This window comes from Buteo buteo, chromosome 21 (assembly GCF_964188355.1).
Source record: "Buteo buteo chromosome 21, bButBut1.hap1.1, whole genome shotgun sequence".
NCBI lineage: Eukaryota > Metazoa > Chordata > Aves > Accipitriformes > Accipitridae > Buteo > Buteo buteo.
In genome coordinates, this window is record NC_134191.1 from 15,323,781 (window position 1) to 15,339,083 (window position 15,303).

The window sequence follows — 15,303 nt, forward strand, 5'->3', positions numbered from 1 at the left end:
TATCTCGATCTTTGGTTTAAAGGTTTTGTCCTTGTCATGACTTACACATGATCTGAAAGCAGAATTGTTGGGAAAGTCCTGCAGGAATTTAGTATAGTAGGAGGGAGTTTAGTAGGAGTTATGAGGTATATGAGATGTCTTAGCTGACATTTATGGAAGTGTATCAAAAAATACATGGACTTTTAAAATAAAATTAAAAAAAATAAATAAAAAAAATACCTGGACTTTTTAAACCATAATTTTAATTAATCATTAGTTTACAGTTACTAGCATTTATTTCATTTTTATTTCCCCTGCATAGGATACATTGATGGATATTGTTAATTGTCTTGCTAACACTGTATCATCCCATCGAAAAGTCCCCTCTATGTTCATTGATAATGGTGTTATAATTCCCCCTTTTTTCTGTTAGTTCATTTATCTTAGTGGTGAGAAAAGCATAACATATGTCATAATTTTTTTAAATGTGATTTTTATTTAAGCCTTCTGATATATCAATTGTCAAATCAATGAAAAATCCTCCATCTGGTGTCAAACTTGTCATGGCTGCTGTCTGTGTCATGAAAGACGTAAAACCTGAGAAAATTGCAGATCCTTCAGGGACTGGAGGCAAGGTAAAATGGCAGACAATAGTTTCAAATAAAAGTGTAATTCATGTTCTGCTCAACACAGAGCACTTTTCAGTAAACAAGATCACCCAAGGTCCACTAAAGTAGGCAAGTACTTACAGCCTCCATCCATTATTGTACTGAAAACTTCCAGAACTCCAAATTTTTAAAGTTTTGTAATGTGCAAAGACAACACATTTAATTTGCTTGACTCTATATCTAGATAATAGATAATACATAACTCTTCTCTGAGACACTCTTCAGTTTTGGGATTTGGGCATGGTTTGGGGGAAATGTTTGATCTGATAGACTTTCTCCTTTATTGACATCTCAGGGAGATACAAGGTCATCAGTATTAAATATACATGAGTTTTAGTTAAAAGAGATTTGTCATTTTTTGTTTGTGTGTTTGTTTGAAAGCTTGAAAAGATATTTCCTATTGTATTTTGTAGATTTTGGATTACTGGACTCCAAGCAAGAAACTGCTTGGTGACATGAATTTCTTAAAGGATTTGAAAGAGTATGACAAGGACAATATTCCAGTAAGACTTCTGTGTAATTTTTCAGTGATTTTTACCATGTAGACACTTTCTTGCAGGGAAAAAAAATAAAATTAGAAAATACTATATCAGAGGCCCCATTTGTCGCAAGTTAGTCAACTTCTGTTATGACCAAGGATCTTTACAATATGATAGGGTATCCCTATAGGATGAGTATGATCATGGAAAGCGAGTCAAAATTCCTCACAGTGAGCATTCCAAATGGCATTTCAGAAGGTTTTAGAATTTCTTTTGGAAGACAGCCTGTCTTCTATTGGAATGAAATGTCATTCTGTGCACAAATGTTTCTAACTTTGCAATTTATAGGTAAAAATAACACGTAAAAAAACCTGTATCAGAGTAAATAGTCTGTCCTCTCCATTATCCTGTGTCCAAAAATGGCCATAAGCAGGTGTCCTGGAAAGAGTAGGAACAGCATATATGATAATTTCTCCAAATATTCTTCCAGCCTCCAGCAGTTTAAGTGAAGGGCTTCCAAAGCTGGATGTAGTTTCTGTGTGTTTAGTAGCTGTCAGTGGATCTCTCTTCTGTAATTTCTCTAGTCTGCTTAAGCCCATGTAAACTTTCTGTATCTACAAGATCTTTTTACAAAGCATCCCAGAAGTCTACTTTTAGTGGTATGAAGAGGTATCTCCTTCTGTTTCTTCTGAACCTGGGTCCTTTTAACCTCATTTCATGTATTCTGTTTTGGGGTTTGGTTTGGGTTTTTTGTGGAACCAGGGAACATGTGATCCCTGTCCAACCTTTCTATGCCTTATTTTGTACTAGTTTTTCTAAATCAATTACTCTGGCATTATACACGTCTTTCTATTTTTAAATAACTGCCCACATTCATGCTTTTCTTAATGGCTGTTTCTAGTTGTATTTTGATTGAATGAACGTTGACAAAATGCGTAATGTTTTGTTAAGTATACTAGAAGAATATAGAGTAAACGTAGAAATGTGCTAGCTATATAACTTTATTTAAAATATGACCATCTCCCTCGAAGACCTTACTGTCTGAGAGTGTGATTCTTACTGTTTGCCAAATTCAGTGGAAATTGAATATAAAAATAGTCCTTTATAAAAAAAAAAGCCCTTTATAAAAATAGTCTCCCAAAGTAGGCACAAGCAATGTAATTCATTTAGATGTTGTCTTAGATTAGTAGAAACACGTTTTTATAATGATCCCTAACAGCTGTGTCATGAGAAAAGACAGCAAATAATGAAATCAGCATCTTTTGCACAAGAGACAGTGTAAATTAAGGCTTCTATGTGACTGTAATGCTCTTAGCACTTAGGTAGCTGCCACATGGAAGACATACCAAAGGCATAGGACAGGATTAGGATGAAAACAAGAAAAGACCAGAAAGTGTGATAGGAAAAATCAAAAGAAACAAATGAGCAGTGGTTTCTACTACAATTAACACTGAGTAGTTCTTTCCTATTTCATTGTGTAGAGAAATGGCAATCAGTGTAATTTTAAAGTGTCAGCCACAAGACTTTGATGAGCTGTAATGTTTTTGTTATCCAGGCAGCTGTCATGCAGAAGATTCGGGCTGAGTACTTGACTAATCCTGAGTTTGATCCACAAAAGGTGGCTAAAGCTTCCTCAGCAGCAGAGGGTTTATGTAAATGGATTATGGCAATGGAGGTGTATGACAGGGTTGCAAAGGTGCGTTTTTGATCTTAGTCCCTCAGTGCTATGAAATCTTTCCTTAGCTTGGTATATTCACCCTAAGCATTGTATTAAATAATGAAGTTACAAAAATGTGCTTTAAGCATTTGTGTATTGGTTGTAATTGAATAGGTGGTTGCACCCAAGAAAGATCGTTTAAGAGAGGCACAGCAGTCCTTAGCAGAGACACTGACACTCTTGAATCAGAAGAGAGAAGAACTTGCAGCAGTTGAAAATCGTTTGGCTGCTTTGGAACGAACCTTCACTGAGAAAACTGAAGAAAAAGCTCGTTTAGAATTGCAGGTTGATCTGTGTGCTAAAAAACTAGAACGAGCAGAGAAGTTGATTGGAGGCCTTGGTGGAGAGAAATCAAGGTCAGGTTAACATTCAAATGTCAGATGTAACAGCCATTGTTGAAACTGAATTTGAACATCAGTTCTCTGAGCCTTTAATGCTGTACCTCTCAGGGCTGTACTGCTGAAGACTGTAACAGTCTGGGCCCTTGAAAGATTCCTAATTGTTTGTAATGTAAAAATATGGGCAGCAACATTGAAGAATTGTAGAGAAAGTCTTCAAAATAAGAAAATATGTAAACACAGTGTCCTTATTCTCCACCTGAAGTTAAGATAACAACAAAAAAGGTTGATTTTTATTGTCAATCATTAATGTGGAGGTTTCAGCACCATTTTTTTCTGTATTTTCTGCTTATTATAGATGGAATAATGCTGCAAATGATCTTCAAGACACATATGATAATTTGACAGGAGATGTTCTGATATCAGCTGGTGTGATAGCGTATCTTGGAGCTTTTACTGCTGGATTTCGACAAGAATGTACCAAAGACTGGAGCAAACTGTGCAAGGTTAGAAGGTTATCTTAGATTTAAATGACTGTTTGCTTTTTTTCACACTACTGCGAAAGGCCTCAAAAATAGCTTGCCGTTTATTTAATATTAGCCTAGTAAAACTCATTAAGATCAATGGGATAAATTCTGCTGATCCAATATTCTGTAAATTTGAATTTAATTAAATCAGTTATTTTACTCTAGAGTTAAAGTACCATATCAGAAACAAGAGCACATCATTGACTTTGTAAGGCTTGATTATTACTTAAATAAAATCTCAGAATTTTCTCTTTTTGCCTTTAAATTAAAGAATTAACTTTAAAATGCAGTTATGTATAATGTAAAAAACCTTCTATAATAACTTACACTGGCACATATTTATATGTTAATTAAATGGTCGTTTATGCTGTTTGCAAAGGGACAGTTCCAACATACCTATACTAACACCATAATTCATAAATCAAGTGACTTGAAGTCACTGATTGTGGCTGTGACATTCAACAGTAACGAATCAGCATTGGATTACTGTATTGAGTTATTGGAAGATATAGTCATTAGAGGATTTCCAACTGTGTGTGAGTTTCTTAAGGTAATGCATTGTCATAACTTTATGTAACAAAATCCCCACATTTAGAATGTACAAAAAACTAGACAAGTCCTGCAAAATTTGGAGAGAGAGTAAATACTCAGTGGGGAAATATAGTTAGCTGTTGAAACTATGATGTTATTTTTCCCAGAATTTTTCTTATACTTGACCTATTTCAAACTCTTAAGGAATTGCACATAGTCACTTTGGATTTAAGTGGCATTTAATAAAAGATGTAAAGAAACATGGAATAAAGTTAAACAGGGTTTTCTTTTCTTTTTTTTTTTTTCGCAGGAGAAAAATATCCCTTGTTCTGAGAATTTCTCTTTAAGTAAGACTCTTGGTGACCCAATAAAAATAAGAGCCTGGAATATTGCTGGTTTGCCAACGGACATATTTTCTGTAGACAATGGGGTCATTGTTGACAATTCAAGACGTTGGTAGGTGACGAAAAGGTTTAATTTTCAAATCCAAACAAGCTTTCACTTTTTTTTTAAAAAAGCATACTATGTCTAGAGACAGTGTAGTTTCTGTTTAGACAATGTGATTGAAATCAAGAGTGGAACCTTTATATCCAGCTCCTGTGAAATTTAAGATGTGTAACACTTTAGAGATTTGTGTATGTAGTTCCTTGAAAGCTTTCCTCTCAGGAGATGCAGTGCTCTTGGATAAAGTTTTTTTTCCCTCCTTTCCCCCCTCCTTTCCCCCCTCCTTTCCCCCCTCCTTTCCCCCCTCCTTTCCCCCCTCCTTTCCCCCCTCCTTTCCCCCCTCCTTTCCCCCCTCCTTTCCCCCCTCCTTTCCCCCCTCTGTTTTTTTCTAATATTGTACCTTGTTGTCCTATTACTAGCTAGCAAAGCATTTATAAGAATTGGTTTTAGAACTACACATAAATCCTCATGCTTTACATGTTTAATGATAAGACTCAGGTTATGTAAATTGCAGGGTCCAGATATATCACAGTCCACTTCAGGTTCTTATGGTTATAAGGCTATCAGATGACATTTTAATGCTTTATAGATATTTATTGTGTGTGAAACTCTCATCTATATAAAGTATTATTTTAGGACCTTTAACAACTTTTTTTTTTTTAATTCCAACTGAAATTTTATTTCAAGGATAGTATCTATTATATGAAAACTTCTGATAGCTGTCTGCAAATAATCTGCACTCAGTAGAAGTACAAGATTATAAAACTTTCTAGTGATGTTCTTGTGATCTGTGTTCTCTTAAGAATTAGTCTTTGTGATAGATTCAGATTATATTCAGCTTATAGTGTGTAATTCCATTTTTAGAATGTTGCTTAATTCTTCGAGGGTTCAGTTAGAGGAGGTGTTTGATATCATTCATGCCTCACATTAAAATACGTACATATAGATGAAATTAGCAAGTACAAAGGGGTTCAAATGTGTCGAACAAAATTAAAATATTGTCACCTTTCCCTGCCCCACTTATATTTCCAGCCTTATACTAGGTGATATACCAACATATCAGATTTAAATTGCAACTAATAGTTGACTTTTTTTTTAAGTGAAAAAATGTATGAGAAAGAACTCAAAATTTGTAAAACTAAATATATTCTAAATACTGAGAATTCCAGGGGAGAGGCAGAACAAGATTTTCCAAGAATTCTGCATTCTGGTGTCTTTTATAAAAAATGTTATGAACATTTTTTGCAACTTTTAAAACTATTTTTGGTATTACTTTTCAAATTATGATAAAACATCTATACCTCCATTTCTCACCGATCTGTTAAAATAACAGAATCAAAATTGTATCATTTTTTCCTTGACAGCCTGACACAGGAACATTTTTTAATAGTTTAAATTTTTAAAAAACTCCTGCAAGCACTGAGAAAACTGTGTCTTGTATGTTCTAGGCCATTAATGATTGATCCTCAAGGTCAAGCAAATAAATGGATCAAGAATTTTGAGAAGGAAAACCGACTGAGTGTTATCAAGGTCAGTGACACAGATTATATGAGAACCCTGGAGAACTGCATTCAGTTTGGAACTCCACTTCTGCTAGAAAATGTTGGAGAAGAACTAGACCCATCACTTGAACCTGTTCTACTTAAACAGACTTTTAAACAAGGTACACAAAAATTAAATTTGAACCCTGAAGTAGATTACATTAATGTTCATCTTGTAGTCTATGGTACTGTCTGATGTTTTTCTTATTACTCTCTGGTTTACTACTGCCTGTGGTAAGAGGAAGGTAACTTCACAATGGCCTGAAGTTTTATTTTATTTTTTAATAAATATCATTCATGTATCACATGATAGTAGTTCTATGTGAAAACCTTCACCATGTCACTATAGGAGACTAAATGAAGACACTTGACTTTGCAAAGGGAAGATTCTCAATTAAATTATGTTTTGGTTGTTCATTCTCATATGTTTTAGTCTAATACTAATATTCACTAAATTTTGCACAAATCAAGAAAAGTTGTCAAGACATGTTGCTTAAGGCACAATTTTCCTGTGTTTCTCTGGAACTTGCTAAGTAGCTATGAATTTGGTTTTAAAACTTTTCTTTGTTTTCCTCCTGGATAAGGAGAAAATTTGCAGAATAGCACAAATATGTTTTCCTTCCTTCTTACATAGTTTACCTTTCCTGGTTTTCACAATAATACTTTAAAAAAAAAGAGAGAGAGAGAGAAGCTCAAACACTTTTTATCCCTTTGGTTTTGTTTTTTTGTTTTTTTTTTAGAGTTTCCTATTTCAGACAGGTAATTCAAGGAAAGAATAGTCTGTAAGAATATCATATTTAAGAATAATTCCATGGTGCTCTGTTGCCATCTCCAGTATTGTATATGCACATTGAAAGTATGGTAGTAACTGGATTGACTGGATTTCATCTGCTAAGAGTAAAATGTGACCTCACTGAAGTCTGTGAGAATTTTTCAGAGTATCAGATAGATTTATTTATTGATTGATTGACTGATTGTTCCTTCTCAGGAAATTTGTCATTGACAAGAAATTTGCTTTTATTTAATCACAAAAGTATTTTTTTTTCTGTAAGTAATTGAAGAAGATAACGGTTTTCTTAACATTACTTATCGCAACTTTAGGAGGCATGGAGTATATCAGGCTTGGTGAGACCATTATTGAGTATTCCAGTGATTTCAAGTTTTTTATTACCACAAAACTGAGAAATCCACATTATATGCCTGAACTTGCTACGAAAGTTTCTTTACTCAATTTTATGATAACACCAGAGGGACTTGAAGACCAATTGCTAGGTATTGTCGTAGCAAAAGAGAGGTAAGTCTCTCTTTATGGCAAATAGCCATTTAAAGTTTTTATGGTGTAATTCCAAGGAAATGAGAGATTAATTTATTGGAAAGCAAAATGAATGTTACATGGTGTAAATGTTGCTTAGTAACAGCTTTAAAAAAAAAAAAAAGTTGTTTTTCTAGTTGTCATATCTAAAAAGTTTGTTAGGGAAACAGATTGTCTTGTTTACTGTGGGTTAAGTGTCCACAAGTTAATTAAAATAGCAGATGTAAAATCATTGTTTTTTCATGGCAGTTTTCTCCTGAAATATTCCTTTCATGTTAGAAAACTATGTAAATATTATTTGAAGTTTAAGTCATTATTGTGGTTTTTGCAATTTGACTGAGCTTCCAGACAAGGATGTAGAATTATGAGGATTTAGTTTTAATTTCATATGAAATAAATGCACAGTACCTCTGAAACTGATTATGGGTCTTATCTGAACCCTCACAGAGATACAGAGAAGTAGTTTGTAGGTTGTACAGAAATGGCTATGCAATTAGGCTAAATTCTGTTTGCTAAAAAAGCATTTCCAGCAGTAAATTTACTCCACATATCACATGGAGTTTTTTCAGGCAGAAGAGATACAATAAAGGAAAACTAGGATGTACTGACATGTGCAAAATGCTATGATGTTAAAGTTTAGACCATCATTTCCAAATACTGAACTGAAGTTATGCTATGAAATCAATACTCAGAATTATAAACACATGCTGAACAGTAACAACCTATTTAAACTGAAGAGAGCATTCACAAATATTATTGTACGAAGAGGGAGTCATCTTCATGGGCTTTCTTTACAGTCAGTGGGAGATGAACATTGACTGTTTTTATGGTATTTGTTTTTTTCATTAGACCAGAATTAGAAGAGGAAAGAAATGCTCTCATCCTTCAATCTGCAGCCAATAAAAAGCATCTAAAAGAAATTGAGAAGAAAATTTTAGAAACGTTACATTCATCTGAAGGGAACATTCTGGAAGACGAGACTGCTATTGAGGTCTTGGATTCTGCTAAAATAATGGCTAATGAGATCACAAAAAAACAGCAGGTGAGGAGTGTGTATATGTGTTTTTGTTAACAGTACGTAGAAATTAAATGTTAAAAGTTGCAGCTAGCAGAAGGAATGCAAATTAGATGCAAAGTGTAAGGAGGAAATTCTGTGCTTGTGAAATGTGAAGAGAAATAAAATTGGATCCCTTCTCACATCTTCACTGGTGGTTTATTAAGTCTCCAATTAAAAATATTTAAATAATATGTGTCTGTCTATAAGGACTGGGTGAGAAGTAACAAATTTTGAAGTTAAGGTAACATTAAGATAAAAGAAGAAACTAATTTTTTAAAACAACAAAAATATTCAAGGAGACATTAATAATCTGGGTGACCAACGTAGGTATGCAAACACAGATTCTTTTGTTATACTTAATGCAAAAAATACCAGCTGAACTCAATGAGAGCTAAATAACATTGGTAAGAGAATAAATTTTTTTTTTTTTTTAATTACTATAGACTTAACAGAAATCCAATACTAGCGTTTCCTTCAAGCTGCTGTTGGCCTTCCTCCTCTTTGTTAATGCCTATCAAATGGAATCTCAGAATATGTCTGATGGTCAAATTTTGAAAAACTTCTTTATATTCAAAGTATTGTTTTGAATATTGCAGAGATAAAGATTGATACTTTTGGTGCTAAATGATGCATTGAAACTATTGTGCCTCCTTTGTCCTTTGTTTTGTCTATTGCATCCTGTAGTATATGTAAATAGATCAGGCAGTACTACGTTAAGGGCAAGTACTCATTTTACCTAGTGTAGTTATCACTTACTGTGACTTTGCATTTTGGAACATAAAAGTTGTCTTACTCTGGCATTATAAAGTGCTGTATGGAAGTATTTTAATAATGTTATTAAGTAGTAATATTTTTGTACAAAAGAGAATATTGAAAGCTTTTCTTTATCAACTACTATTCATATTTAGATTGCAGAGAAAACAGAACTTAAAATAGCCGAATCTCGAGAAGGTTATCGACCTATTGCAAAGCATTCATCAGTGCTGTTCTTTAGTATTGCGGACTTGGCAAACATTGATCCCATGTACCAGTACTCCCTTAGTTGGTTTGTTAACCTCTTCATCAACTCTATTCATGATAGGTAAATACAGTCTTTTCTGGTGTAAAGTGTTTTCCTTCTCTTCTTATAAACAGTTCCCTCCATTTTGAAACCATGTACCTCTTATGCCTTGTTAAATGCAGGTTTTTGAAACAAAATGTGATTTGTTAATGAAGTAAATGCTCTTTTTAATTACTGTTTGAGCAAACAATGAACTGTAAGCATGTGCTTTATTTAAGTATTTTTAAGAATGTGACTTACAGAAAGGGTGAAGTCTGATTCTGAACTAGGCTCCATTACGAACACTATGAGTGCACCACCTAACTGGCAAATTGATTTCAGATCATTATTTTGCTTGGGACTTTTAAAAGAGCTGTAAAACATTGAGTATAATTGAAACTTGGTTGAAATGGGCATCTAAGACCATTGTGGAGCATGTGGGCCTAATATAATTCCTCTGCAACCCTAAATAGATTTAGATTTCTTAACTGATTTGCCTAAGTTATTCAATTTGAAGTCTCAGTTTCTCACTTCTTTTCTTTTTAGTAACAAATCCAAAATTTTGGAGAAGCGACTTCGATATCTAAATGACCACTTTACATACAATTTGTATTGCAATGTGTGTCGTTCACTGTTTGAAAAGGACAAGCTGCTCTTCTCGTTTTTGCTATGTTGTAATCTTCTCATGTAAGCCCATTTTCGTGAAGTCTCTTTTAATAACAGAAACTAATGATTTTCTTATAGTGGAAAAAGGTATTGCTGAGATAACATGTTCTCGTGCATATTGATAATATAGCCTTTGGAGTAATATCATGAATATTTGGGGTTTTCTAATACTGATAATATTTACAAGTGATGGAGTATGTGAGTACATGCATCACTATGTATAGGCTTTGGACATTTTACATAAGAAATGTTCCTATGCTTATTAAAATCAATGGTTTTGTCAACGATACATCTTTGACTCCCTTTAAAGGACCCGGGTAGTGCTACATAGCATCCTATGTCAGGAACAATTGCTGTTATTTAAGAAAACGTTTTAGAAAGAAATCTGACAGTAATGTGCCATCCCAGCAAGCTTTTGTCTTTGTTTTTAATTCTCTCTCTTCTTTCTCTTATATCCTTTTGCATACATCATGAGGTCTCGCTTGCAGTCTTCCCTCTTCCACAGGCTTTTCAGCTTAGTCTTCCTGGTTTTTTTTGTGATTTTGTGTGACTACATTGTGAAAGGAAAGATAAATTCAAAATTGCACGATCACAACCATCATGTGCATACTTATTTAATTGCAATGTGTACATGTCTGTATATGGACCATTCTTCCTGGGCCATTTTGTAAAGCTACTCTATTCCCAGAACCCATTATTTTCTATAAAGCCTTTAAAAATCAGGAATAATTGCACTTTTAAAAACAAATAAGCAGATATATACCATTTACCCCTTGAAACCCTTACTATAGTCTTAATCAGTCATTTTTACTGTACAGTTTTGTAACTATATAGAATACTGAAATCTGATTTCAGCTGCTACTGCAGTAGAAGTATTACTAAATGGCAGTGAAGTGTAATTAATTTTAAACAACTCTTTATATTATGTAAAATTGTATTTCAGTAACTGAATATTATCTATCTTTTTTTAAATATAGGGCTAAAAATGAACTAGAACATCAAGAGTTTATGTTCTTACTAACTGGGGGTGTGGGTCTCAAGAATAAGTATAAGAATCCAGATCCATCTTGGCTACCAGATAAGAGCTGGGATGAATTATGCCGTGCAAGTGAAATCCCAGCTTTGAAAGGACTGAGGTATAGTAAAATGTTGATGTGAATTAGCCTTAATTGTTTTTGACCAAAGCATATGTAACATGCTAAAAGAAGTGTTTCCTGTATGTTTTCCAAACCAGTGCCAGAATACCAATATGGTAAAACCAGCCCCTTTTTTCATCATTAGGTTTGCTTCACTTAAATAAGTCAAACAGTCAGTTGGCTAATTGTAATATTATTTAATTAAACTATTTTTCTAAATTATTTGAGGCATTCCCTAAAGAACCTTTTCTTTTGGAATGTCTCCATGGTAGAGAAACAGTGTTTCAAGGGGTCAGTGGAGGCCAAAGGAAGTATATGTAGCAAAATTCCACTGCAGTGCCAGGCGAAGAATTTTTCTGGTAAAATCTAATCTCTTGAAATCAGGACAATTTCACCCTGGATTTAAATAGAATTTAACCCTAAATTCTGGAGCCAGCATGGCTGTACAAGTCTTGTATATAAATAGCTGACAGAGCCCAAATATTTGGAGGATTTGGATCCGATTGCAGAAACACTGCTCTCTTAGAAGAAATTGTTTGGGGCTGTTTTGTGTTTTTTCCCCTTTGAAGTTTTAGTAGCAATTTGGATGATGATCCAGTCTTTAAACAGTCTGGGAGTGGTCCCATTGCAGAGGACATACTCTGCATGTTGTGTGAAAAAAAAAAATAAAATTTTTTTCCCTGGTTGAATTTCCTGGTCATTTTCTTCAGTTAAAGAGTGGAGTTTTCATGAAATATGAAAGGCAGAAAATTCACCCAGACCTTTGAAGGTCCAAGCAGTGCTGGCTGGAGGAATAGGAAGAATTTATTGTCAACTTGGAACCTTTCAGGTGGAGTCTTGTACGTCTGCAATAGCATGGTGGGAAAAGATTTTTCTCTCTTCAGCATGGAGAAGCTCAACTGTAGGATTATTTGCTGATGTAGATGTGGAGTGGCTTGTATGACAATACAATGTAATTGGTTTCTGATAAACATCAAAAAACAGACTCCAGGTATTTACAGTAATTGTAAGCGCTTTTTTTCTCTAGGAGTCACATCTCTGAAAATATAGGCGAATGGCATAAAATTTATGACAGCAAAGAGCCACAAAGCTTTCCGTTGCCAGAACAATTGAGTAATACATTAAATGAATTACAAAAGATGATAATTCTTCGGTGCTTAAGACCAGACAAGGTAACGTGATCTGTTATCAAGTGTTTGTAGACTGTTCCGTGTCTTGTAGCATAGTTTGCACTGGTTGTTAAAATAACTAATCTGTTGCTTTATTAAGAAAATAAATGCTATTCTTATTTTTCAATTGAGCAATACAAACACCACAAGCATCAGCTGACATCTTTTGTCTGACTTGATTTAATGCATCTTTCAGAGTATACTCATTGTTCTAGTTTTCTTCAAGTGCTTGTTCATGTTTAGTCTGTTATATACTTGAGAGCAGGATATATTAGCCTGAAAAAATACAGAGTATCCAGTACCATGTGCTTTCATACAAAGGGTTCCAAGGCAAAGAGAGATCAAATGTGTTTATTTGAACAGCCAAGGTGAATTTTTAACACATTCTACCTTTGGTGCACTTAGCAAATTGTATTGGATGTACTTTAGGAACAATCAATGTTAGGATTTAAAGTATGTATTGCGGTTACTCCTTAGAATGAATTAGAAATAATAACATTAATATTTACTAAGGGGGAATGTGGTGGTCCTCCACATCAGGTAAAACCTTAATTAAAGTCTTACTGTAATTTAATATTGGTTATATGAGGTATGTTATTTTCTAAAAGCATTATTTTTCCTCTTGTAAGGAAAAAAAAAAAGGGGGGTTGACAACAAGAGGTGAAATCTTTGCTCCTGAAGCGTTCTGCAAGACTAATCTTAAATCTGTGCAAAGCAGAGAGGTGTCTGTAGGCTCAGGAATTTAACTAATATATGGTACATAAAAGATGCTGTCAAGTATCCAGTTATGTTTAATTTATGTTAATGGTTTTATTTACTTTTTTACCAGATTGGTCCAGCTATAACAACATTTGTAACTGATAGACTGGGGAAGAAATTTGTAGAGCCACCACCTTTTGATCTAACAAAAAGTTACTTAGATTCAAATTCTACAATCCCTTTACTATTTGTGCTATCTCCAGGAGCAGATCCCATGTCTAGTAAGTATACACAGAAAGAGAAAGCAAAAGCGTAGTACAGCTTTTCAGATTAGGGACCTGAATTTCCCCTTCAATACACAATGAGGATTGTTTTGCACTTAGTGCAAGTAGATTTGTGTGCCTCATGTCACAATGGTAAAATTCTGTGCTCCCTAAAAATGGGAATGGTATTTTAAACTGAATAAATTTTACACTCTATATCAAAGCTGTACCATCTTATTAGATGTACCTTTTAACACAATAGTAATAAAAAATTTTAAATATTTTTTTTTCCTGACATAACTTTTTTTTAATGAAGAAATGCTAAAATCTTATGCTTTCTGTTCAAGGCCTCCTGAAATTTGCAAATGACAGAGAGATGGCTGGAAATAAGTTTCAGTCCATCTCATTAGGACAAGGACAAGGACCTATAGCTACAAAGATGATTCAAAAAGGAATGGAAGAAGGAACCTGGGTTTGTTTACAAAATTGTCATTTAGCTGTCTCCTGGATGCCAATGCTGGAGAAAATATGTGAAGAGTTTAACAGTGAAAAATGTCATCCAGTCTTCAGACTTTGGCTTACTAGTTACCCTTCACCAAAGGTACATGCATTGCCAAATATTCTGTATTTGGGGAAAGGAAAAGTTGATGACATTTTTTGGAAATATTCATATGCCTGAACGAGCTGATGATACAGAACTTTTCTGAAATACCATGAGGCTGTTGAAGAGATAATTTAATTAAGAAAGTACATTTAAAAAATAATAATAAACATAGTAATACCAAGCTTCCTTTGTAATATTTTGATATTGTGATGTGTAATATTTTGTGTACTAGTGAATGGAACTGCATTTTGCCAGCATTTATAATAAGTTTTTATGCCGTCACCGAGGTTTTGTTTCACATAAATTAAAAAAATTAATTTTGCATTTTATTTATAAGGTTTTGAATACCAAGAAAACATTTTAAAATATAGGTTTGTTGTTTACAGCAAGGTCTTACTTTCTTGATGCCTTTGAGAATTTTTTCTAAAAGCTCTTAATGTTTAAAATGTAATTTCTTACAGATAATTGTTTATATAACAAACACAGAGTAATAATATATTGTTATAACAATATAGCATCTATTCCACACTTTCTGAATGGAGTTTTGCTATTTTTTATTTCTAGTTTCCAGTAAACATTCTGCAGAATGGAGTGAAGATGACAAATGAACCTCCTACTGGTCTCCGGTTAAACCTACTGCAGTCATTTCTTTCTGATCCTATTTCTGATCCCACATTCTTCTCTGGATGCCCAGAAAAGGAGCTGGTAATGTACCTATCTCTTGACAGTTTTATTCTTTCTTTTTTTTTCTTTTCCACAGATACACTGATTTCTGTCCAGTGAATATTATAAGCTAAAATTTTTACTGTGGTTGTGAGTTTAGGTTTTGCAATGATAAAGATGATTAGTTAAGAATTACTGTCAGGTAATTTCATGTGGCAATATTTAAAATGGTTTCTTAAGCTTTTTTAAATTACATACCTACTACACACACATATTACACAGTGTACTTAAACTCTGAGCATTAGTTAGTAGGGCATACCTATCATTATTGAGATGGTAAGCACTGAAAAGGTCTTTTCTTGCTACCAGGGACCAGTACTGCAGTGCCCATACGTCTTACTAGTAAGTGATAAACCACTTAGCTAATTATTACCTATGAAGGAAGTGAAAAAACCAGTGGGATTACTCAGA

The 15,303-nt window shown here is 33.8% G+C and overlaps 1 protein-coding gene across 1 annotated transcript in view; it reads left to right on the forward strand.

Annotated features, from left to right (window-relative positions):
• DNAH12 (dynein axonemal heavy chain 12) overlaps positions 1–15,303 on the forward strand; it is a 74,475-nt gene that overhangs the window by 51,755 nt on the left and 7,417 nt on the right. The window contains exons 50-65 of the mRNA XM_075053481.1: positions 483–614; positions 1,061–1,150; positions 2,682–2,822; positions 2,958–3,199; positions 3,540–3,687; positions 4,550–4,695; positions 6,132–6,346; positions 7,326–7,518; positions 8,386–8,578; positions 9,502–9,674; positions 10,179–10,319; positions 11,276–11,434; positions 12,462–12,606; positions 13,433–13,583; positions 13,913–14,166; positions 14,734–14,874. Of these exons, the coding sequence (XP_074909582.1) occupies positions 483–614; positions 1,061–1,150; positions 2,682–2,822; positions 2,958–3,199; positions 3,540–3,687; positions 4,550–4,695; positions 6,132–6,346; positions 7,326–7,518; positions 8,386–8,578; positions 9,502–9,674; positions 10,179–10,319; positions 11,276–11,434; positions 12,462–12,606; positions 13,433–13,583; positions 13,913–14,166; positions 14,734–14,874 (2,664 nt within the window). The remainder of the gene's footprint in view (positions 1–482; positions 615–1,060; positions 1,151–2,681; positions 2,823–2,957; positions 3,200–3,539; positions 3,688–4,549; positions 4,696–6,131; positions 6,347–7,325; positions 7,519–8,385; positions 8,579–9,501; positions 9,675–10,178; positions 10,320–11,275; positions 11,435–12,461; positions 12,607–13,432; positions 13,584–13,912; positions 14,167–14,733; positions 14,875–15,303) is intronic.